At 38.4% G+C, this 25658-nt stretch overlaps 1 protein-coding gene across 3 annotated transcripts in view; it reads right to left on the bottom strand.

Annotated features, from left to right (window-relative positions):
• Nucleotides 1-25658, bottom strand: part of SLC44A1 (solute carrier family 44 member 1) — a 69922-nt gene that overhangs the window by 11288 nt on the left and 32976 nt on the right. For all 3 annotated transcript variants that reach the window (XM_027714418.2, XM_027714417.2, XM_027714416.2), the window contains exons 5-12: nt 16975-17068; nt 12118-12287; nt 10229-10318; nt 8034-8161; nt 6840-7026; nt 4867-5032; nt 544-700; nt 5-88 (exon numbers count right to left, since the gene is read on the bottom strand). In XM_027714418.2, coding sequence (XP_027570219.1) covers nt 5-88; nt 544-700; nt 4867-5032; nt 6840-7026; nt 8034-8161; nt 10229-10318; nt 12118-12287; nt 16975-17068 — 1076 coding nt within the window. The remainder of the gene's footprint in view (nt 1-4; nt 89-543; nt 701-4866; nt 5033-6839; nt 7027-8033; nt 8162-10228; nt 10319-12117; nt 12288-16974; nt 17069-25658) is intronic.

The following is a 25658-nucleotide window of genomic DNA, read 5'->3' on the forward strand; positions in this document are numbered from 1 at the left end:
TTACCTGATTTAAGTATGTCAGGCACTTTTCTAGACACCAAAGGCAGCAGATGCAGGCTTTAAGCATACAGCGAGCACAAGCATTTTCCTAGGAAAGCACAAAATGTGGGAAAACAAAGATAAAGAGTAAAACCAACAGATCTTAAGAAAATAGTATTCCTTCGTGTTTCAGTAACTGATACTCAGATTGCTAAATTAAGCAATCCATATCAGTCCCACGGTCTTTTAAAGATTCAATATTCACAGAGCCATAGAACGGTTTGGGTTGGAAGGGACTCCCCCCACCATGGGCAGGGACATCTTTCACTAGCCCAGGTTGCTCAAAGCCCCATCCAACGTGCTTTTGAACACTTCCAGGGATGGGGCATCCACAACTTCTCTGGGCAACCTGTTCTAGTGCCTCACCACCTTATAGTGAAGAATTTCTCCATTACATCTAACCTATTCCAAAACGAGACTTCAAGCCTCCCACACCGATCAAATTAACAGGTCAACACACCAGGCCTTAATTTTCAGTAAGAAAATGGAACCTATTTCTCTTACTTTTCCTTTGAGTTGTGTTTGAATATACATTAGAATCATTCGTGGTATCTTCACTAGTGTGATAATGAAAGACCCCTTTGCTACTGTTCCTAGGTGGTAACAAACAAGGCGATTAACAGATGCCAGAATAGGAGTAAATGGCAGATTTCTTTTCTCCCTGTTGAAAAGAGAAAAAAAAATGAAGTAGAACGATCAGCATGTATGTGGTACCATCTAGAAGTGCTATAAATCTTCAATAAAATAAGGTGCAAAAGGAATATATTATCCTCATACCAGCTTTCAGGGTGTATTGTTCACTCCACCTTGTGTAACTCACAGATTTGTCTCCAATGGAGAAGTAGGACTAGAATAAGGAATCAGTATGTCATATAGGTAGTGTGGTGGTACATCCCCTTCTTCCCCACCCTCTTTGGGCTGCACTAGGATCTCAGAAATGCTCGGTAGGCCTTGGCAAAGAGCACCTGGGCTCAGCTCCTCTTGAGTATATCAGAAACACCGTCTGCTCCCCGGAACCTGTCCTGTCTAATGAGCTCCTGTTTTTTAACGAACAGCTTTAGAAACTTGCTTTTTGCGCCTGAATAACAACCTAAGTGGAACAACATTTTTGTTATTGAACTTTCCAAGGAAGTTACCGACCCAAATTGCAGTAAGGATGGAAAATTCCTATCACTAAAGCAAATGCTCTTGCAACCCTACAAACTCCTGTACCACAGCTGTCTGTGACCAGCAATCTCCCTCTGAGTGGGGTGCTTTTCAGAGCCACAGAACTCCCAAGTTTGGTATACTTGGAGGACTGATGTCAAGCGCTGCCAGTGGAGCCTGGGCTGATATCTCCATTCCTCAAAGCTCAACCTTTGCCAGCTGAGAAGATGCAAAGGCATCTGATGTGAGAACTTCAGTGAACTTGGGGGGAATTTTTCACAGGTAGATACCTTGTACACACTGCTTTAGGTCTGTGCGTGTGCAAGTGTATGTACTATGTATTACGAGTGTTATACTGGTCAGTAAGTTAGGCCTCTAAATGAGTTACTGTTGTGCTTATAATAAATTCTACAGAATCTTTTGCTAAGTTGTTTAAATTAGGCTATTGATTAAGTAATTTTAAGTGCTGTTAAAACCTCTAGGCCTAAACTGCTGTTTAAATCCAGGGCTAAATTTGGCAAGGCGGTCCGCTCCGAACCTTGTGACTCAATGGAAGGGTCTCCATCATTCCTTTTTATCCATATCCTTTCCCATCCTTATACTTTTTCCTTCCTCAGCCTCTGCATAGATAATTTTAGGTTGATTTTAGTTTTAGTTTGATTGATTTTAGATTTTTTTTTTCTCTGTGTGCTTTAGGCATCTAGTAGAGTAGTAGAGTGAACCTTGTCAATGATTTATGTCACACTTTTACCTTTATATTAAAACTACTTTTGCCAATACCTTTGCTGGTGATTCTTCAAGTGACTTAAAACACTAACTGGTGATAGTTTTACTAGCATTAGCTGCATTACCCACTATTAACACCTAGCAGTTTCTATACAGTTACATTGCAAATTCAAACCTTACAAGGAAGTGAGAAACAATGCCTTCTACTTTTCTCCTGTTCTGTTGGAGATCTTTATGTAGACTTTGGAGAGGATGTAACTAATTTATTAGGTAAATTCTTTTTCTCACACTTTTTGCATTTCTGATTTAGCTATTATATCCTCAAGACACCAAGTGCTGGACCTTAAAAAAGTTATTTAACCCAATGCAGCTAGAGTATTTTTAATTTATCAGAAGAATACTCACTTTCATGGTTTGAAGCTAGTCCTTTTAGAGTGTTTATTTTTCTTTCCTACCAAGGAAGCCAATTCTATTTCTCTCTTAAAGAACAGCTCTATTAACCATTTAAAGAATTGCTCTTCTTCTTTATTAGAAATAAGAGCAGGATAATAAGCATATTAAAGGAACATGTGCTACACATTACAAAGATAAAGTATCTCCCCAGCTCGGGAAGAGATGTGAGTTTCATTCAGAAAAGATAAAAAAGTACAGCCTTCATTCCATGAAACTAATATCTCCATAACTTAATCCTGAGATGTTAATGATTAAAATAGGTTAACCCTGTATTTTCTTTCAGTTGACTTTTAGAGCTGAAGGGGTGGGAAGCCAAACTCTGCTCCTTGTTGGGAGTAGAATACGGATAAATAGTTTGAGTCTTACACCCTGACAACCTAAACACTTCCTTGTTTTCAGGTAAAAAGTTTCAGGTTCCTCATTATCAGGGCAGAGTCTGTAATTCAAAACACTTTGAGCTCTGTTATTGCCTGAGTTGAAAGAAATCCATCTGGCTCAGGTGAATGAACAGTGAACTTAATACAAAACATTTCTCCATGGATAACTTCATCTCATTTGCGGTGGAAAGTTGCTCATATGCAAAATAATGGGTCCAAATTAATGCCTTTTCCCTTCTTACTAAGTCACTTTTTAGATTATGATTGTACCTTAAAATGCAAAAAGAGGATAATAGTAGAGAGAAATGAGTATTTACTAACATAAAATAAGATTCCTGTTATGGAATTATAGGGTATGGTTCAAATAAAAGTCATTCACCCTCAGGTGTCAGAAAATACAAAACTTACAGATGAAGCATACATGTTGCTAAGCAATCTATTTCAATGCAATGTCTTTCTCCTTCTTCTGTATTTTCCTCACTCTTCAATCTATTTTAATTATTCACAAGATTACATCCCTGTAACATTTTGTAATAATTTCATAGATGTATTTCATTGGTATACTGGAGGACTTAATCATTAATAAAACAACAGAATTTCTGACAGCACAGTAAATTGATTCCTTGCCTTTGATAATGCTTAAAGACTAGGGCAGAAAAAGGAGTCAAATGTAGTTCAGGTAACAGCCTCAATTAAAAAGACAAACCAACTAAACACTCATGATCTGAATTATGCCACTTGAAAAATACCTGCATACATTATTTAAAAACATCTATTTTTTTTTAAAGAACAGACTCTTAAAAGCACATGGCAAGAACAGAGTATGGTTGCTGGACATCAGTACAGCATGAGTTCAGGATACTAATGCTCTTTTTCACTTGGGGATAGCATCACTCCAATATCTATACGGTTTTCCCTTTCTTAAGTAAACTACCATTGCTAAATACCTTGCCAATGTATTGTACTCGTGTTGTTCTTTATTCAGAGGAGTTGTATTTATATTGTTTGGAAAAGACTTTGAGAACATCTGAAATAAAATTAGTTATCTAGTCACTGAACAATGATGCAGTGGTTTGTGGGGGGGGGGGGTTAAAGAAACATATGAACTACTAGAATCTACAATGACATGTGGAGAAGTTTCATTCAACTATATCTCTCCAAAGTAAGTAACGGTGTACTTTCTTCTTTCCCTTACCAAAAATAATGCTCCACATAGTTCTGCTCCACATTCCAAAATTTAATATATCAGATCACCAAAGTACCATTTATTCTCATGAAACACTAACAAAGCATCTGATACCAATTTTTTTTTTCTGAAAAATCTGGGTCCTAAATGGCTATTTAAGCCACATATTAGTGACTTATTAAAGATAAAATTTTAAGCAATATTAAATTCAAAATGTTTTCAGATACTAGAGGCTAAATCTAAGTTTGCAATTCTGAAATTAGCTCTGTAAAGCACAATTCTTGCTTTGTAAAACCATTGCCTAATAATTAGTATTTCTTTCTTGGACAGCCAGCAGATACATGCAGAACAGCCAGCACAAAGTATGCCCTGATACACAGTTTAGTTCACAAATTTAGCAATGAAATATGGAGCTTTAATGCACATATAGTTCATATAATTTTTTATTTTTATATAATCTTGACATAATCTATATGTAAGTGATGAATCTAATAAGACCTCAAGTAATCCTGTGAAAGAAAGATTAATGAAGATTAATGAAGCACTGTAAATAATTTAAAGGGCACTCTTTTGCAATTAAAATAATAATCAGATGCTGTCAATATTTTTTAATCTCTACAGAATTTATCAGCATTAATTATTAGCAACACAGATGACCTTCCAGGTGCATCCTGCTTTGTAAACAACCATCCATGCCTGTACAATGTGCACAAGTTACAAGCCAAATGAGACTTCAAGTCCTAAATGTCAAGAACACCATCTATAATCAGCAAAACACGTATTTTAGGACTTCATGTGATTTAAAGAGTCAAGACAATTTAATGGCTCCCCAGCTTTCAAGACAGAAACAAGTATTCTCCCCAAGACCTCTGTCCCTCATTATTTTTGCAAAATCAATGTCTAGGCAACTCCTGGTAGAGCTATCTAAGTTGTCCTTACCTTGTAAAATAGTATGTCACAACAGCCCCTGCTACTGTCATCTGCTGACAGGCGAGGATAAACTCGCTGATCCAGATGAGTCCTACTGCATGGTACCACCACATGTATTTCAAAGGACCTACCATCCGAAATTCGACAAATCCTTCTTCATTTGGGACAGGACTACCTAGAAATAAATGAGGGTGAAAAAAGAAGATGGTGCTTACATCAGCTCATAAATAAGGAAGCATATGGCATTAGCAGGTCACAAGCAGTTACAGCAGAACCCATCCAGCTTCTACTAAGTTTTAAATGTCATGTTTAGGAAGATTGTTCTTAAGAAAGATACAGTTTTTGAGACAATCAGTATAATGGCACTTGAAAAAAGCCATAAAAAATATTCTGAGCACGCTCAAAATCCTGCAACACTTTAATTTTCAGCCACATGGTGAAAATTTCCACAATGAACCACCATCACATGGCAAAACTCCCTATAGTTAAACATAATAGAAGCCTACTTCTTCAGTCATTCTTACTTTGAGTTTGCTGCTCTATCAGTATTATTCACACAGCAAGAATCAATATTAAACTTCATAGCTCCTTACATCTATATGTCAACACTAACAATCACTTTTGCTTTCCTTATGGTAGGTCTTTGTACAAGTATTTCAACAATGTTTGTGTAGTTCTAAAGCTATTTACAGACATATGGAACAGCTGTAGAGATTCTAAACATACGATTTCATACATTCAGAAATTTACTGACTCTTTGTCTAATGTGAATAGCAGTATCACATACAGAGACTGACAGCATGCCAGAACACTCCTAACTGATAACAGTGAAGATAATGAGTGCATATAAGCTAAAAGGATAAATTAACTTTTACAGAATCAAGGCTAGTTGAAGGGTTCTGTCAGTAAAATATAATATCAGACTAAATTCTGCTACAAATTTAGTGCCCGTGCAGTGACCTGACTCAGAGAGTGAAGCACGGGGCTGAGACTTTCAGAGGGAAACATTTTCTGCACGTCACACAGCATGTAACGAAAGCTAAAAATTTCAGCAGTAACGAGAACAAGAACACATGAAGTGTTACCTCCAACCCTCACTAAAGAACTCGGGATATTAAAAAATACTCATATTGTATTATTGTGAAATAGCTTTGTGACCTGAAACACTGCTACTTTTGGATCGGCAGTAAACAACACATTTCAAAATTCTTAGATTTGAACAGTGAATGACAGTCTGCATCGCCTGCAACGCACTGCAAAATAACGCAGACATCTCCCATCTTAAAAAGCAACTGCAAAGTTTCTTTGCTGAAGTGACTAAGATTTGGACCTATAGGACTGACTAATTCTAGAAGGTCTTGTCAGACCCCGAACACAAAGCTTTCACCTTTTACGGTCTTCACAGCAGGCTGGAATTAAGAATACATTGGCTAGTCTCAGAATACAGTGTACAGAGAGCAGAAGAATCTCCCTAATAATTGTGGAATAATAATGGAAACCTAAGTTACAAACAACTGAAAATGAATTCCACTATATTTACATTGTGGGAGACAGCAATTCTGTGGAACAGTCCTTTCATTACGATGCCTTCATCTGTGTGAGCACTGGCTACCATACAATTACTTGGAGAGATCAGCTGCAAGATTATGCTGTTTTTAACTTGCTTGTGTAAAATTAGGCGGAATTATTGAAAAAAATTGTTATAGAAGTTGTATTAACAGAGTCTTGTGGTTTGCAACATGCCAACTTGCATCAAAATAAAAAGCCAGTCTAACACACAAAGTACGACGTGAGAATGCAGACTCAAATGCACAATAACTTTCTTGAAATAAGTGTTTTGAAGTCAGTGAAGCAGGTGAGAACAGAAGCACAACAGGTGGGCTTTTTTTTCTTAGAGGTTCCCACATGCTTTTTAGCCAACTCTGCTCGAAAACACACAAAAGGTAGGTGAAAATTATTTAAAATAAGCAACAGATGCTCACCTGTAGTACCAAGGAAAAGCAGGACTGTGATCCAGTATGCCCAGAAGAGGATGAGCACAAAGAATGTCCAAAATGGCTGGAAGACTAGCAGTGGCAGGTGAATGAAGACTTTGCCGGCCACGTGGAACAAGGCAATGGTGAGAGCTACTCTTTTGCGCATTATTAACATGATCAAGAATAAGATAACCTAGAGGGAGAAGTTTCCAAATCACATTTTAGAGAACTGAAAAATAAGCGAGCTATTATTTCACAAAGCTAGGATATTCAAACACGCTAAATTAAACACATTTATAAGATCACAAAATCAAAATGCAAAACCGCTGTTAGCTTCTTCTGGTGATAAATTATTTTCCAGGTTATACTTTCGTGGAATTCCAGTCTCATGATTATGTATTTGAAATCATCATCAGCCTTAGGCTGATGAGATTAGACTAGATTCTATCCCCAATTATGTTGTACAAACCAGTGAAATCAGCAAGTTTTAACAAAGAATACAATTTAACATTTATATCTGACCATTTATATCTGGTGTGGTGGTCTTGTAGTATGTACGTATCTATAAAAATGCAGGGAGTAAGAATTTAGGAAGGGGAACAGAGAGGGACCTTTTGATTAGGATGTGAAACAAGAAGAAGAGCAAAAGAGGGAGTCTACAATTCCTGGGAAGTTAGTCAAACATTGTCAATTTTTAAAAGTAAAGTCAGTGACTGTGAAATTAACAGCAGGGCCCAAACAAGATAATCAGTGTTAGCATTTCAGTTCACAATGATCCTTCTGTAAACGGAACAAATTTGGGAACAACTAATTTCAAGAAGTAGGAATATCCTAAGGACTTTTAGATACACTAAAATGACTAAGTACCTCTGAACTGGGAACCTAAGAAAAATCTCTTTGGATTTGCAGTCCAATATTGTACCTATTCTTGGAAGTCCCTGTGGACATTTTACAGTAGTCGAAAGTAGCTGCAGGGTTTAGAAGGTCTCTCCTGACTCAAAATCAGATATTAGGGAACAGTTCCTGAAAGTTAAAAAAATAAAATAACAAAATAAAAAAAAAAATCACTGCAACAGAACTTGTGGCAGAAATAAACTGTTCAAAAATGTCTGCAATAAAAACCTTTCCCCTGAATAAAAAAAATTAGAGACCAAAAGGAAGTCAGAACAAGAAAATAGTACACTCATTAGCAAAGCATACCGTGAAGACTGTAGCTGCAATGGCATAGATCAAGAGAGCCTGAAGATTGTCTTTGGCTATTTGAGTCTCGAGAGCACTGGCAGACATTCGTTTCTTAGCATAGAGCCACCACAGGACTCCTGTACCACCTGTGTTTTAGTGAGAAAGAAAAAAAGGATAAATGAAAGACACTTCCTCTGTATGACAGTCATACTACCTAGTCCCAAGGAAATGAAACAGTTCCTTCTTGTAAGTTTAGTCTGGTACAGAATACTCAAGAGCACTCATGCTCAACCCAACAGGAACTTCAGGGGAGGGAGAAGTGCTCGGTTCTACTCTGTTGCCCTCCTCTGAAGTGAATATACTCTTTTCACAGTCTCATCCCACTGCAACAACTTAAGAGACTTGCAGAACCTTGACTCCATGTTTTAGGGTGAAGTGCATGAAAGAACTAGTTCATGAGGAGCCCCAACAACGAAAAACACAGCTCCCACTAGACAGGTAATACAGGAACAAAAGGAATAAAGAATTATACGGATGGATGGATGGATGTATACAAGTGTATAATAATGCAGGGAGTAAGAATTTAGGAGGGGGAACAGAGAGGGACTTCTGGATTATGATGTGAAGTAACAACAAAACAAGGAGTCTACAATTCCTGGGAAGACTAATCAAAACAAGAAGGATCAGCCTAATGCTGGCAAAAGCACCTCAGGTTAATGATATGTAGGTACACTTGTTTCAGACAATGTCAAGGGCAGTGGGACAAACATCAGTAAAAAGCACAGGAGGCTAATAATATGTGAGGTACTATCTTCTAACCACTGTTACAAAATCCTAGCCTTATTGCCAGAATATTATTCTCCCATTCTAGCTGTCTTTCCGAGACAGAACTTTTCTAAAGGACAGGTCTCCAGCCCCTCAGGGATATAACCTCTCCCCTCTGATACACTTTCTTCTCTTTTGAGTATGTTCTCTTGTTATTTCTGAATCAAATGCATAAGCTTAGCAGGGGGGTTGTACCAGATGAGCCTCTGTGGTCCCTTCCAATCTTACACATTCTGTGATCACAAGTTTATGCTGAAGCTACCCTGTTCAGGTCTGAAATGAAGAATGCTCTTTTGGCACCTCCTAAACAAACAGTGAAGACAGAACCAGCAGCATGTCTCACAAGTGATTGGTTCTTATTCAGTTTCTGTATTGGATGAAACTTTTTAGAACATAGTAACAGATGGTAATAAGTAACTCAGTATAGCCGATCAGCTTCTAAAAAGAATATCAATGAAAAAAAAATTATTTTTTTACTTTTCTGTGGTCACAGGCCCTGAGACCAATAAGCAGAAAAACAAAGCGATCGTGAAAAAATACAGAAGGTCTGCTGATTTTTTTTCATCGCTTGCAGACATGAATTGCAAGAATTAAATCACTAGTGCTTCCTCATATGATTATTCTACTTTTATTCCTGCCCTTCAGTCATCTGCACATACATTTTGGCTTAGCTACTGAGTAACAATAATAGAAAACTTCAGTTTTACAAATTTTAAAGTTATTGTGATAAAATAAGCCTATTTTCATGCAAACTACATCATCTTTGGCCACTTCCAATACAGCATGGCATTTCACACGCAGGTCTTCCTGAGTCATATGGAAATACAGAGATTTTATTAGGAACGCTAGAAAAGCACCTTTGCCTTCTCTCTTCAAGAACAGGTCTTAAAGAGCTACTCAGAGGACTGAAGGGGCTGATGAACATGTCAGGGTTGTAAACATGTCAGGCTGCATAAACAGCAGCTGCCCTTTGATTCCTGCATGCCTGAATACACCGATGGGGCGGGTGTGCCACCAGACACACCCGGACTAGATGCTGTGCTGACATATTTAGAAGGCCAGTTAAGAACTGCAGGCAACATTTAGGGCTGTGTTACAAGCGCTGTGAGAATATCCCACACTGATTGTGTGGGCTCTAGTGACCTAGAGGCTGACATGAAGCCTGCCTGCCAAGCAGGGAGTGCAAATATGCAAGGAGCAACATAGTCTCTGGGAGAGGACTGCAATTACTAAGGTGGCATTTTTGATGTATATCTTGAAAGGGACTCAATCGAAAGCTGAAAGGAAATGCATGGCCCAAGATCTGTGCAGGATGCAGCTGGCCTGATGACACAGAGCACAAAGATTAGAACTGGGCACTCAGAAACTAGGAGACAAACAAGACTTACCAAGTGATCCCAGAATGACAAGAATTGTTACAATCCAGACAAGTACTCTTGAAATGTACCTTATTATAACCATCAAAATCATGGACAACACTGCAAAAGAAGACAAATAAAATAAGCAGAGCAATTACTTCAAGTAGAAACAGCCTTCCAGATTTTCCCACTGGGCTATGACAACTGCCTTCCAACAGAATTCTTACACAAAGATTTCTTTTCCAAGGCCTACGAACTCACTGAACAATAAATAAAATTAGGCACCTTTACAACTTCTGCTTTGATACTGTTGATTGAAACAAAGAGAGCATAAATACATTTACATGATACATTAAATACAAGACATAATGCGTGCACACAGACAGGGGGGTACTTAGACAATGACCAAACAGACAGCAAGACATGATAGTAGTTCGAGTTTGGTAACATGAGCACACCTCCTGAGGACCAGAGCAGAATTTGCACTCAGATACACTTGTCAAACAAGTGCAGTTAATATGATGCCTGTGTATTGCAAAATGTCACGCCAGTCATGGGTAAAAAACTATTACAGCTAACTAAGGTTAAGTGAGTGGTGTGCGCAAGTGCACATTCATATTTTTACACATACATGTCTGTATTCAGCAGCTACACGAAAGCCACTGGAACCTGGCTTTCTGAATCACAGTCTAACCCATTGTTTTAAAATAAATAATTTCTGTTTAACTATGAAGTTATGCAAACTATTTTTTAAATTAACTGTATGTAAACTCTGTACTAACTTCTGACTCTTAACTGAACAGTAGCACTGCTAATGAGCCACCAGCTTTTAGATTCTGAACAATCTTTCTACCATTATTATCAAATACTGGAGCTATCAAGATAGAAGAATAAACAGCTTTCCAGTTACAGTTGAACACACACAATGGTCTTGTGTGTGTGTCTTTTTTTTTAATGGTATCTACCATCCTCTTTTCTTTTTTTTGTCCCCTTTCTTTTTCCCTTCCCCCCAATTCTTTTTTTTTTTTTTAACCACAAAGGCAGACTGAAAACAAAGGACTTTTATATCTAGCAGAGCTTTGCAGTGTTTCTATCTATACCACACACTGCTCATATATGTGGCTACTATCTTGATCCTCCCATTTTAGTATTTCAGATTTTATACTTGGTATGAGGGCTCACTAGGTAAGCAGTTTATGTGGGTGGGTAACATTCCATCTTAAACAACAAGATTTTGTTAAAGCAATACTTGGTCCAGTGCAAAGTGTCACTCTATAGGCATCTCACAACTACAGAAACTATTCAGCACCTCTATACCGCTGGGAATTTCCAGCTCTTCAGACAAGGCTCAGATTTTAAAGGCCTGAAGTTTTAAATTTTGGGGGAAAGGGAAGAAGGAACATACAATACAACAAATAGGCACCTAACTTTCTTGTTTTCACTCTGATAGTTCTCATATCCCTGCACAAATATGTTAAACCAAACAAACTAAATCCCCTACATTCAACAGGAGTGAGCTGTTGTGGACTTCTCACCCTGTTCTTTTTATTTGGAAAGGGTTTATTTGGACCTGGATTAGCAGAAGATGACTACTGCAAATGGGAAAGGGGAATATTATAATAAAAATTAGGAAAATGGAGATGCTCTCTTAACCATATCAAAACTAATGTTAGCTAATCAACAGCCACACATCCTCTATCTTGTAATCAGTGGAAGAGAAATAAAAACAGGAATGCATATCTATATTGCTTCTGAAAAAGTTACCCAGATGTCAAATAAAATTTTAAAGAAGCATTCTGAATAATTTCTAAGGGCTCATTGCTATTATACATGGTTTTTGCTCATATTGTGGTAGAGGGTGTTAACAATCTCCTAATGCAGTACACTAAGAAATAGCTAGTAATGAGAAAAACAATTACCTAGTGATAACAAGCAAAGTCCCATTATAATCTCTTTGCTGGTCATAACTCCACTAATCAGCCTGTGTAAGACACTACTGTCACTGACAAAGGTGATCAGGGCCTCTGCAAACTTGGCATAGCAGGAAATGTTCACAGGAGCACAGCGATGGAAGAATGGAATAGGTGCACTGGTGACACAAGAAAAAAAAATCAGAAAAAAAAATTACTCCTACTTAATATAAATGCCACATCAACACACAAATGAAAGGTGAATAGATGCAATCATTCCACCCTCATAACATCATAACCAGAAACCATGCGTTGAATGCACAAGTGCCACTGGAATGAGGATGACCATAATGGGAAGTGATGCAGTTCTTACAAATAACCCTGTGAGACTGGAGTATACGTTCCAATAGGAAATTATTACCCTCCCACCATTAAATGACAAGGCTCAGAAAATGTATGTTCCTATTTCCACGTAAACATCTCTCATTCAAGTGTCAGGCGGTGAACCAGCAACTGAAACAATGCCTTTCACTCATGTTTGAATAAAATACTGGCCCTTACATGCAGCAAAAGAAATCACAGAATAACAGTACTCTTGTTGAAAGCATACATTTTGTGCTAAAGGACATCAGCATTTACAACTGCTGCCAAGAAAAACCAATGTATTTATTCCTATATAAACCTATGTATTTATTCCCCATATTGAACTCATTCTTGTATTAAAAATTACAATCACATGGTTTACTTTCATTAACTTTGTTAAAATTACGCAGAATATGCAAGGATGCTTCTATTGTTTTCAACTGTTTTGGAAGCATCCTCCAAACAACTACTGAGACTATGCACTAAACTTTGCAGAATGCCAGGAAGAACCTGTAGTCAAGTCCATCGGGGAAAGATACAAGACAGTAAAAACTGTACTTTAAAAGTGGGTAATTTTATTTTCTAAATGTTTCCCACTAAGTAGCTGTCTTTCTTGCTCATAAACTATGTCAGATCTCAAAGTGGCCTATTACATCATTTGATCAATTCCCAATTACATTTCAGACATGAATTACATGTTCCTTCCTGTAACTGGATCTCATGAAAGTGTCTTTCATATTATGTCAGTCTTCTCTTCCAACCTCTGTATTTGTTTCACCCTGCCCAATTTTCATTACTTAAAAGATTTCAGTGGACTGTAGCAGCAAAGCACATAATCTTCTGCAGTTTCCCTATTTCAGTAATGACCTATAAACCAGCAATTTTCTGTCCTCAATAACTATTTTTCAAGCCCACGCCTTTCCAAAATTTTAACCATTTTAAACACATAGTGAGTAAAGCAGCTGCCTCAGGCACATCTTTTCTACACATTGGGTTTTTTGGGGAAAAAGGATGACATGCTGAAAACCATTCATGTGTAATTATTCTGTAAAGAAATTGGGAGAAATTATGATCACCTGCTATACCTTAGTAATTAGTAGATCCTAGGTTTTTGTTTAAAGTCACTGATGATTGCAAATGTTATTGTTCTAAACTTACTGTGCTGAGTAGGTAAATGCATTCCAAAATGCTCACACTGATGGTCTACTTTTGTAGTAATGAAGACAGCAGTTAAGCACAGCAAAAAAAGTAATTGTGGATTAGTCACAGTTGTTAAAAAACAAATTAAACTCATAATGATGGCTGCCCCATTTAAAAGGCAGCCCATGTATTCTTTCAGCCTCTTACAACATAACCTGTTTTGGAATATGCAGTGTACTGCAGCTCATTATATGCAGTATTACTGGAAAAGACTGAAATTTGAGAGGTTTATTTAATTGTTAACTGCTACAATTTTGCAGGAAGCCTAGAGCATTTAGAAATTGTCAATATCAGTAATAGAACTCAAATTTTGAGCTGGATGTAGGCAAAAGAATGTCATTCCTGCATTCAAACATAAAACCATCCATTTTGAAAAAAGAACTAATTGGATTAAAGTACTCTTCCAAAATATATTCCAACAGAGGAAAACATGCTTTTTGCTTGACAGTTTATATTACTGCTCATCTAATATCCCTTAACCTATAGCAATTTTACTAAATATTTTAAGTTACTTATTTTCATGTGCCGTGATTAATTGCTAACTTTGTTTTAATTAATAATAAAAAAATGAGGTTAGTGGTTTCTACAAGCTTTCTTGAGCATATGGGACTCCTGAAAATCCACCTGAGATCTGTTGCTGCTTCAGTGGTTCTGACTGAATGAGTATGTGAGGTGAAGTGTCTTAATAAAAAATACAATAACAGATCTATTCTCCATGACCCATGCTATTTTATATGGCCTCTGGATTATATCTTGGTATCTTAACTACTGAAAAGGAATTACAAATTTCTAAGAATAGCAACACGATGTTTATTCATAAACAAGAACGAATAAAGTTCAAGCCAGCACACAATGGTCTTAGAAGTTGTATTTTTAAAGCAATATTCAAATTAAGTTAGGAGATCCATCTGATTATTCAAGTACTAGATTCCAGAGAGTTTTTTCCTCTCACTACTGCCCCTGGGCAAATACAGCAACCTGTGTGAGGGGAGCCTGGTTGGAATGCCACTGTTAGCTGCTGTTTATAACCTCTACAGGGCAGCCCCTTGGCACAGGGCTGCTGAAGGGACTGGACAGGTTTTCCTCCAGGGTCCTCAAAACAGTGAAGTCATGCTCTCCTGAGGCTGATATGGGCTGGGTATGGTTTCTGGAAGAAACATGTACCGCTGACCGCACTGCTCTGTCAAAGTTGGACATAATGCCTTGAAGCTGGACTGTAAGAATCCATTGAGAGCCTCAAGTGAAGGGTGTGAAGAAGTCTGGTCATCAAACAGAAAACATCAAGGGACAGTCCTTACACCATATGGCACCTCCCTCCCATGGACATCATGGGAATCAGATGGTTCATAACTCTTGGCAGATTGTGCTGGTTTCAGCCGGGGTACAGTTAATTTTCTTGGCAGTGGCTAGCAGGGGGCTGTGTTTTGGATTTGTGCTGAACACAGGGTTGATAATATAGAGATGTTTTTCTTATTGCTGAGCAGGGCTTACACAGAACCAAGGCCTTTTCTGCTTTTTGTACTGCCACAGTGGGGAGGAGGCTGGGAGGAGACATGGCCAGGAAAGGTGACCCCAACTGGCCAAAGGGATATTCCAGACCATATGACATCATGCTCAGCATATAAAGTGGGGGGGAAGAAAGAAGAAAGGGGGGATATTTGGAATGATGGTGTTTGTCTTCCCACAAAACCATTATGTGCTATATACTGACGGGGCCCTTCTGATTCTCTGCCCGATTTTACTGATGGAGGAGTGAGCAAGTAGCTGTATGGTGCTTGGTTGCTGGCTGGGGTTAAACCAAGACACAGATCAAATCTGAGTGTTAGGTAAGTTCTCCATGAGTGCCTCAGTCTACAAGGTGTTGGGTTTTCATTTGGTTGTCTCAACAAATGACTGATTTCATTCCTCCTCCAAATTACACTAACTTACTCAAATAATTTAACTATAAAAACCTGAAGAAAGGCGCTTTACAGATACAATGTTGGCCTTTTTTGTCTTAGGGTACTAAATTCAGACTTTTCAATCTCAAAAATACTCAAACATAGTGTACATTTTAGTAATATCACATAGAAAAATGGAAAATACTCCACTTTACACAATAGATTTTTTTTAAAATAACTTAGGGTCATTTCTGTGAGGAATTTAAATAGCACCATTAGAGCTCTGACACATTGTTCTATCCTTCTGTTTTCTTATTAAGCCATATTCATTGAGACTGAATGACATGGGAACACACAATGAGAAAAGTCAATATCATTCTGGCAAAAATTAAGACTAACAAGCCTTTTCAGTATGCAAGCTGGCACTGAAGTTTTCATTTGGTTTTGTATTACTGCTATAACAGCTGGTTAGCTGCATGGAACATGAATCTACTGTGGGGAATAGTAAAAAAAAAGTTAATATTTCAGATGCCACTAATTGTCACTACAATATAAAAAAATATTCACTGGAGACACTAACATGTAAACAAGAAAGACTTCAAATCAGAGTTTCTAGAACTGACACGAACACAATATTTACTAAAACCATAACAGAAAACCATTCATAGGAAAAGACTTGCCGTTACAACCCACTAATGAGCATGTTTGAGAAGCTAAACTTTGAGAAAACACAACATGGTTCTTCTTGAGTTAGTGGAATTACTGACAGAAGGGTGTGCACAACAGCTTACAGATCACTTCTTTTCTCAGCAACACTCATCTCCACAGGTCCAGCAAGCACAGCTAGAAGAGTTTATTAAGCTATCAACTTTTCCATCCTATTTCACAAAAAGCAGTCTAACATAATATTTAAAACAATAAAATTCAAAATAATCTGTTTGTAAAATACAGTCATCTCTTTGGTGCTTGACTATCCTCTAATCATTTGGGGACTAAAAGAGTAAAAAATGAAGCAATTTTCATCTGGCTGGCTGAGGTAAGGTAGAAGTGAATGCTGCAGAGAACTGTGTGTCCCTATATACTTTCTCCTCACGAAGATTAAAAGTGTTTCATAATTGTCTCTGATCTGCATTGCTGACAGGCAGCTGGCTATAGATAGGGTGAAAGGCAGTAAAGCAGCTGATACAGTACAATGTCAGTCACATGAGACAGAAGAGAACCTGCAGATACCAGCTCAATACCCTCAGTAACACATCCACAGATAGTTTGGGTTTTTCTTTAAGAGTTACTTTCACAACCTCTAAAAAATACACTAAAACATCTGGTAAGAGTAAATGTGTGCTGTGTATTTTCTAAAGAACTGTCACAATCAACCCAAATCTCTGCTCCCTCCATCCCCAATCAGACAAGATGTTAATATTACCTCTCTGGAACAGGATATTTAGGACATAACTTGGCAGCCCTTGGGTCTGTAGTATATTCTGATGACTGCAGTTCATAGCTACACAGAGTAGATCCTGTTGAAAAGGAAAAAAATATTGACGTGGGGAAAAAATAAAAATCCAACATTCACATTCTTTGCAAACGGCATTAAAACTGATACAGGTCCTGATTCTGCAGCTCTTCATGTTATTACCAGGAGGTTTTGCTGCAGTTCCTCCTGTAATGTAGCAGTGAATCAAACTCAACACAGTCTTCAGTGAAACAGAATGACACTCTCCACCTAGCTTACGGTTTTCATAAGTTTGGGTATTTGAGTGAAAAAGCCTAATTCACATTGCAGTGTAAAAGAGAAGGAGACAAAGTACTTCGAAGTCACCCTCCCCTGCTATTCCACCATGCTTTTTTTGATCATTTTTAATGCATGAACATTGCATGACACAACAGTCACAACAGAAAGAAAATATTCTTGACTTTGGGTTGGGGTTTTTTTCATGTTTTCACAATACGATTGGTTTAGAGATTCCAGGGAGAGGAACAAAGAACTAAAACTGATGAAGTTAGAAAGCTGGCTGAAAAATAACAGAAGCTATGCTTTAGATATCCAGATCTTCTAACAAAGCTGAACTCTCTCCATAAACAAATCGGTTGAGCACAATAAAGATCAAGTTGCCTATAACAAAATTCAAACATAATTTAATTTTTTCTTTGTATCTGACTCTTGCCTAATGGAAGTACCTTAGCTAGGAGAGATTTCCTTCCATTTATCTACAATTAAGACACTGAAGATCTGACCCAACGCTTCTAGGAATACAGCAACTGCTAAATCAGACTGTAGCACTGGTATCTCAGAAACAGCAGAGGTAAGAAAGTCTCCAATGATATAAGCTGCCTATCCAAATATGAGTTTCCTCCCAAGCTTGTTTGCTAACAGATTGCTTATTTCCTAGTGCAAGTGCCCTGAATACATAGTTTTTAGTGTCCTTGTTCCCTTTGTAATAAACTAAGGACTTATCTTAATAAGGACTTATCTTAATAAGGACTTATCTTAATCTTGGTCATCAATATAAATATTCAATTCTGTCCATTATTAAATACTCCTCTTCAGAAATACTCTGTAGAAGAGAGTTCTACAAACCAGGTCCGGATAATACATACACACTACTACCCAAAATAAACCAAGACTTCTGACAAATAGTTTTATCTTAGCCTGTGTTACACCAAACAGAAGTATTAATTGTAGAAACTGTAGAATATTATTTGCAGAACCTTTGTTTACCATTGTTACATTTCTACCTCTATGAAGAGACCTTTTATATTTACAGACTGAAAGAGAAGAGACAGAGCAGCTGAGCAGGCTATCTCATGCAGTCTCTGGAACACTACTTAAATACCACTTCTACAAAGTAGTTTTTGAGAGCCAGTGCAAAACATCAAATGCACCACTGAAAAAAGCTAGAGTTCCTGCAAAGAGAAGGTATCAGGTAAAACACACGAAATATATTTTCAATTATACTATTTATATGCCTCTACTTTTTATGTGGAAAACATGGCATCAGATAAACAGACAGACAAAACAACATTCCTTACATAGTAGTTGTAAATGTAGTAACTAAAATACTTTGTCAGAATTTGGAGAGAAGGCTCTACACTGCTGCACAAATTCTTGTAGGTATGAAAACTTTTGGATTAAGTGAATTTGCTAACAACTCCATAACTTGATGGAGAGGCAACAGTAGGGAGGGTCACAAGATTATCTTAAAAACAGAAGGAAAGAGAAAATTGCAGATATTTACATTTATTTTGCTTTGAATATAGGCCAACACCTAAGTTATAGAGATGGTTGACAGCTGGCTGAACACGAGCATGCACGGTGCCCAGATACAGATGCCCAGACGGCACCCTGGCCTGTATCAGCAATACTGTGGCCAGCAGGACCAGGGCAGTGATCATCCCCCTGTACTCAGCACTAGTGAGGCTGCACCTTGAATCCTGTGATCAGTTCTGGGCCCGTTACTTCAAGAAAGACCCTGAGGTGCTGGAGCGTGTCCAGAGAAAGGCAGTGGAGATGGTGAAGGGTCTGGAGCACGAGTCACATGAGGAGCAACTTAGGGAATTGCGGTAGTTTATCCTGGAGAAAAGGAGGCTCAGGGGGACCTTATCACTCTCTACAACCACCTGTAAGGAGGTTGTAGCCAAGTGGGGGTCAGTCTCTTTTCTGAGGTAACAATCAACAAGACAAGAGGAAATGGCCTCAAGTTGTGCCAGGGGAAGTTTAGATTGGGTATTATGAGAAATTTCTTCACCAAAAGGGTCGTCAGACATTGGAATAGGTTGCCCAGGGAAGTATGTGAGCCACCACCCGTGGAGGTATTTAGAAGACATGTAAATGTGGAGCTTAAGTACAAGGTTGACAGTGCTGGGTTTCCTGTTGGACTTGATGATTTTAAGGTTGTTTTCCAACCTAAATGATTCTATGGTTCTATTCTGTGAATCTGTGACTCTGTAATGAGAACAAGGAGGAATCAGGATGTGCTGCAGGTGTTTAAGTATCCTATGCAAAGGCCCCCACACCCAAACAAGCCTAAGGGACAGGGCTGATCTGTGGATGCCCATGCATTTCAAATTCCAGCAGTTCAAGCAGGAGAGAAAAAGGGTAGGATTTGCACAAATGTGTATCTGAAGACTGTTTGGATCACAAACATAAGCCAAGCAAAACCAAATGCCAGACCTTGATCTGCATACAGGTCACAAGCCATTCAAGTAGGACCTGCAGACCAGTGTAATCCAATACCACCCCAGCCTGTGGAGGAAGCTGGAGACAGCTTGTCAGGTCCCTCTGGAACCCAATGGCTTATTCCCTCCTGTCATGCCCTGGAGCAGTGGACAACTCAGGCTGCCACTCTCATCTTTTGCCTGGGAACTGCTCCTGAGGCTCCTCTGGACCTCTTCCCTTCAGGTGCCTATCTCACACAGTGTGCTTCTTTAGACTCACAGTCAAGAAGAAAAACATTTTCATGGAATTTATCAAACAAGGGACATTAACCACCCCGTATTTAAAGAAACTACCAGTCCCATAGCTGAAATAGTACCCACGAGATTGGTCCTTTTGTCCTACATAATTAGGCAGAAACTATTCCCATAAGTATATCTTCCTTAAAATTTTGAAAACCTTCTGCCTTCTCTAATACTATGTATGAGAGTTTTAGAACCCAAATGTTGTGCTTGAGTAATGTCCCTTTACATTAAACTTCAACCAATTTTTTAAGAAAAGAGAACCTTCGTTCTCTTTAAATAACGTTCTTCAGTAAAAAAAAAGTTTGCATTTTGTAAGGTGAGAGGGGTGAGAATGAACTGCTTTGTCAAACCTTCCACTCCATATTTTTATTCTGGGTTTGTAGAGGCTGTCTTAGCACAGCCAGTCTTATTATTGCTGTTTGAACTTTCAAGGCCTACAAAAGTTTAAAGAAGCATTTGAGTCTTCTATCTTGCAGAGATAGTTTACCAAAGACATGACTTTTATTCCTAAATTATTACCACTCATAAAAATTTCAAAAACATTACAAGTAGGATACAGAGAAACTGACAAAAAAAATTAAAGTAATACATTCTTTGTTTTCTACAGCAATGTACATATTTCTTCTGGAGAAACCATTAGGCAAATGACAGCAAACTGTCCTTCAAGGAATGGATTTCAGATCCCAAAATGTAACCTTAAAGAAAAATACCTCTAAACTATGCAGAGCATCAGTTGTTGGGATACGGGTGAGCACACAGAGTCAACTGGTCCCACAATGCTGCATTTGGTGGTTTCACCTACAGAGTGGTATCCCAGAGACACAGCACAGCTTCTGTTCCACAGTTTCTTTTCAGTGAATAGAGTCGCTCCAGTCATTAGAATGTATTGGAGCCATGACTGGAGAAAAGTATCTCAAAAGACAAACTTTGAACCTTAACCTAGCCACAGGAACTTCTTTCCTAAATTTCCTTTCCTTTTTGCTTAGGCTTGGATTAGCGAGGCGTTGAACAGCCATTACCTCTGGCATTCCTAGAAAACAGCTATATTAAGCAAAAATTATATAAAGATGCTGTAGAAAGCCAGGACTCTTACTTCAAAGATTCTTTCCAATTGAGAAGGCAAATTTTTAAAGGTCTTCTGTGCTCAGAAGACACAGCACACAGAACAAGACATAACACCCTTTCCACATCAGTGCAGTAACTAGGAAGGTCCAAAATAACTTGAGGTAGTTAGATAAAAACACTTCTAAGACCAGAGCTCCAATACAGCTCTCCTTCCTGTATTTGCTGTGTTGTAAACAAATACACAAACCCCTGCTAAAGAAGCATCACTACGAAGAGTTTACAGCCTGAGAAATGGCTAAGACTTCCTAAGTCATCCAGTAAGAGAAGCAGCTTCACAGTGGGAACCACTGACATTTACTGCCTGAATTACAGTAGTGAAAAGCACACCGTGAGTTTTGGATCCCAGTCTGGTAGCTCAGCATTGTCTACCCATCTATCAACACTTATTAACGGGGACTGAAACTGTCCTTACTTTCAGATCTAGAAACATGGACTCATATTCAGAGTCAAGGATTTAAGCAGAAAGATAAAGAACTACGCAGAGATACCTGGGATAGCTTCAATACCAGGAGCAGAACAGTCACCTTAGGAGTTCAGAAGTATCTTCTGTTTAAGCCTGTTTAAGGCATGGCTCCAAGCAGCTCCATAAACCCCTCTTCACAGACACACAGCAAAGAGAGACTAGAAACCACAGTTTTGATAACGTAACTAATATAACCTTCCATATACAGTCACAGTCTCACCACTCTGAGTCTGACTGACACTACGCATGTATTGTGCACATGTGACATGAGCACACATCTGACACACTTAATGTTTCTTTGCCTCTGTCTTCAACTGATGATGGGCTAAGAGGGTCTCAGTGCCCAGAGCTAGAGGACCATGGCTGGGAGAATGATAAACTCCCAGAATGATAAACAGTTGCTTATCATTGTGGGATCTGCTGCTCCAGAGTCCCTATAAGACTATGGGGTTTCATGATGGGATTTGTCCAAGAATCAAAGAACTGGCTGATGTCATTGCAAGGCCTCTCCTGATGATTTTTTGAACGGTCTTATGGATGGGAGCACCCAGTCGACTAAAAGCTGGCTAACATTGTCCCAGTTTTCAAGAAGGGCAAGAAGGATGGATGACTCTGTAAACTACAGACCTGTTAGTCTCACTTCAGTGGCTGGTAACTGGAGAAGATTATTCTAGAAGTTATTGAAAAGCAACTGAAAGACAATGCATTTACCAGTCACAGCCAGCTTGGTTTCATGACAGGAAAGTCTTGCATGTCAAAACTAATTTCCTTTTATGACAAAGTAACCCACCTAGTTGATCAAGGAAAGCCAGCTGACGTAATCTTTTTGGATTTCAGTAAAACCTTCAATACTGTCTCTCACAAGATCCTGCTGGACAAAATGTCCAGCATACAGATGGACTCAGGACTTGAAGTTATGGTAAGAGCAAGCCAAGTTTGTTGGCTTGCTCAAGCTGGAGAAGAGGAGACTGAAAGATCTCATAGCATCTACAGCTTCCTCATGAGGGGAAGTGGAGGGGCAGGCACTGATGTCTTCTCTGTGGTGACCAACGACAGGACCCAAGGGTCCTGAAATTGTGTCAGTGGAGGTTTAGGTTGGACATTAGAAAAAGGTTTTTCCCCCAGAGGGTGGCTGGGCACTGGAACAGGCTCCCCAGGGCAGTGGTCAAGGCACCACATCTGCTGGAGTCCAAGAAGTGTTTGAACATTGCTCTCAGGCACATGGTGTGAGTCTTGGGGTGTCCTGTGCTGGGCCAGGAATTGGACATGACAATCTTTGTGGGTCCCTTTCAACTCAGGATATTCTATGATTCTATAATGACTGATAATTGACTTCCAAAAGAACAGCAGAGATTACATATAAAAAACATAATCTTATTCCATTTTAAATGTTCTCTCCTTAGCAAGTAACATCCTATTAAGCCACCATTACCTTATGTCCTCTAACACAGGAATCAAATCCCAGGTAATCACAGACACAGAAATGTGCAGAAATGTTAGCAGGAGTGAGACTGTTTGCATCGTGACTCTTCACCTCTGACTTTCAGCCCAGTCCTAATTCTTCTTGAGTTCTGGGTGTTTTGTGACTGTCACCAATGAGAATTTAGCTAACATTGTGAATACGTGACTCACAGATGATTATACTTGACCAACCCATGCAATATAGGCTAGAGTATGATATTGATATCGACAGAGGTGGAGTTCACTGGTATTCAGGAAGGCTCACAGACACTCACAAGTGCAAAATTTCATAACTCTTTTATACTTTTCTCACTCCAGAGCTTGCCTCAAATCTGTCTGTCAAACTCTACCACCTCTAAACTCTTAATCTGAACCACATTACCCCTTCAAAGCTTCATGCAATGAGACAACAGACAACTTGGTACACTACCAATAATTGGATATTATGGACCAGCACAAAAAAGTGGGAGCTTAAGACATGGTGTCATGCATCTGGCTGCTGCAAATTCCCAAAACCACAGAACTTCCACAGAAGTAGTGGACGTTCTGCCAGTAACAGAGAACACTGCTGCATGACCTCATAAAAAGTGTGACTATGGCAAGTAACAACCTGACCCTCTCTTCATGAAAGTGTAAAAAAGTTCAGATCATCATAAAAGGAACTACACTGATGTTGACCAGACCTTCTTCGTCCTTAGACTGTTATGTCTGACAGTAGTAATTATAACATGTCTACAACTATAGGAAGTAATTCTACTCAATGCAAGCATTAAGCACATGTAAAGCTTAGGCTTGTATAAATTCCCTGTTAACATATGTGTTTTCAGAACAACAAAAACATTCCAAGAGCAGACACATTTGATCATATTTGATGCTTCATTTAGGAATGAAGTAGCATTTAGTTATGTACAGATTGGCACCAGAGCTGGAAATGAGCGAGAAAACAAGAACTCCACTTCTTAGCCATAAGCTTGAATAGGGTGTTAACTAGCAGTAAAATAGAAACACCAGAGGACTGCACAGACATAGCTAAATGTGGCAGCTATGCCTCTCACAAATTGTGCAGGAATAGCACCAGAAGGCCAAATAAGGACAGAGCTGAACCTTAATACCTAAAAACCTGATTTCTAGGCCCTAGCAGAACCTAGCAAAATAGTGATGCCTTGAGATGAGCAAAAAGGCATAGGACAAACCACTCTGCAGTCAGGACTTCTCAGATTAGTATGACAGAGTTGTTCTCAGCAAAAGAAAGCAAGCTGCATTCTCTAGATCTACCCACTGGTGCCTTTCAGAAACACAGTGTGTGTTTTAAAGGAAGGAAAGTAAGGTTTTTGTATATCTATACTTCTAGTTGTTGCACAGAGACATACTACTACTTTTTTAAAACAACAAGCATCAAAGGGCAGGAGAAATTACAGTTTTCTTTTATAAATTATGTGAGACTGAACTGAATGTATTTTCTAGCGCCTGCAAGTGTGTTCCAAGAAAGATCCAAAATAAAACCCCACTAGTTAGATCCTCAAATGTCTCTAGAATTGAAGACCACAAAGAGAACAACTGTGATGGCTAAGCACAGTTGCTCTTACAAGTAACAGTATGTAAAACAAACAAACAAAACAAAACAAAACCAAAAAAAAACCACAAAAAAAGCCCCTAGATTCAGAATTTGCATGTGTCTTTTCAATTTTAATTAAAAAACCAAGACAATACTCTTCACTTTTCCCCATTTGTATTAACAGTACAGAAATGTGAATGCAAATATTAATTTACCAATTCCTCCACTCATATTTCTTCCTGTGCTAAATAAAACCATCTACTCTGGAATCAAATTAAAATCCATCTAGTCAAGTAGCAGATGTTTCTCCTACTGTATCTTTAGCTCTGCACCACTTAGAGGTCAAGGACTAACCTGCTACTAAATATCTAAACAGTACTATCCTAAGAGTTTATCTTTTATGTATCTAAAATATCCTCATGGCAATAAGTTTTGTAAATCAACCAACTTGTGTGGAGAAAAATCTGGCTCTTTCATGATTAGTGACTCATTTTTGACCTCTATTTTCACAATAGTCAGGTTATGAGATCATAGAATAATAATTTTTTAATCTTCTTTTAAGCTATTCCTGCTTTCAATGACCTTATTGTTCCTGACAGTTTTCTCTTTTCCAGGCAGAAGAATCACTGGTCTTTTTTTATGATAATCCTTGTTACCCTTGTATACACATACAGTATGTGTATACATACTGGAAATATACAAATATGTGTGTTTGTGCATAAGTTTAAAAAAAAAATTGTCAAGGAAGGGCCAGAACACACGCTTTATGATGCCAACAGAGCATGAGTTTACACAAAACACAGTCCCTCTTCACAATTAATAAACATTACACTTTTGGACAATGCTGTGCCTCCACCTAATCCTCTTGTGATCCTCAGTAGCTTCACAATCTCTTTCCCAAGTACAAATAGCCATTTTAAATTAAAACACTATAAGCATAACGATGGTTGTTTCCCACCCCTTCATTCTGGGGGAATTCCTTTTGATTTGACACCTTATTCCACTGCAATTGATAAATAGCAGGGTTTTTTCCATGTAATTCTAA

The sequence above is a fragment of the Pipra filicauda genome, unplaced genomic scaffold (genome assembly GCF_003945595.2).
Source record: "Pipra filicauda isolate LSUMZ 115617 unplaced genomic scaffold, ASM394559v2 scaffold441_size551697_pilon, whole genome shotgun sequence".
Classification (NCBI taxonomy): domain Eukaryota; kingdom Metazoa; phylum Chordata; class Aves; order Passeriformes; family Pipridae; genus Pipra; species Pipra filicauda.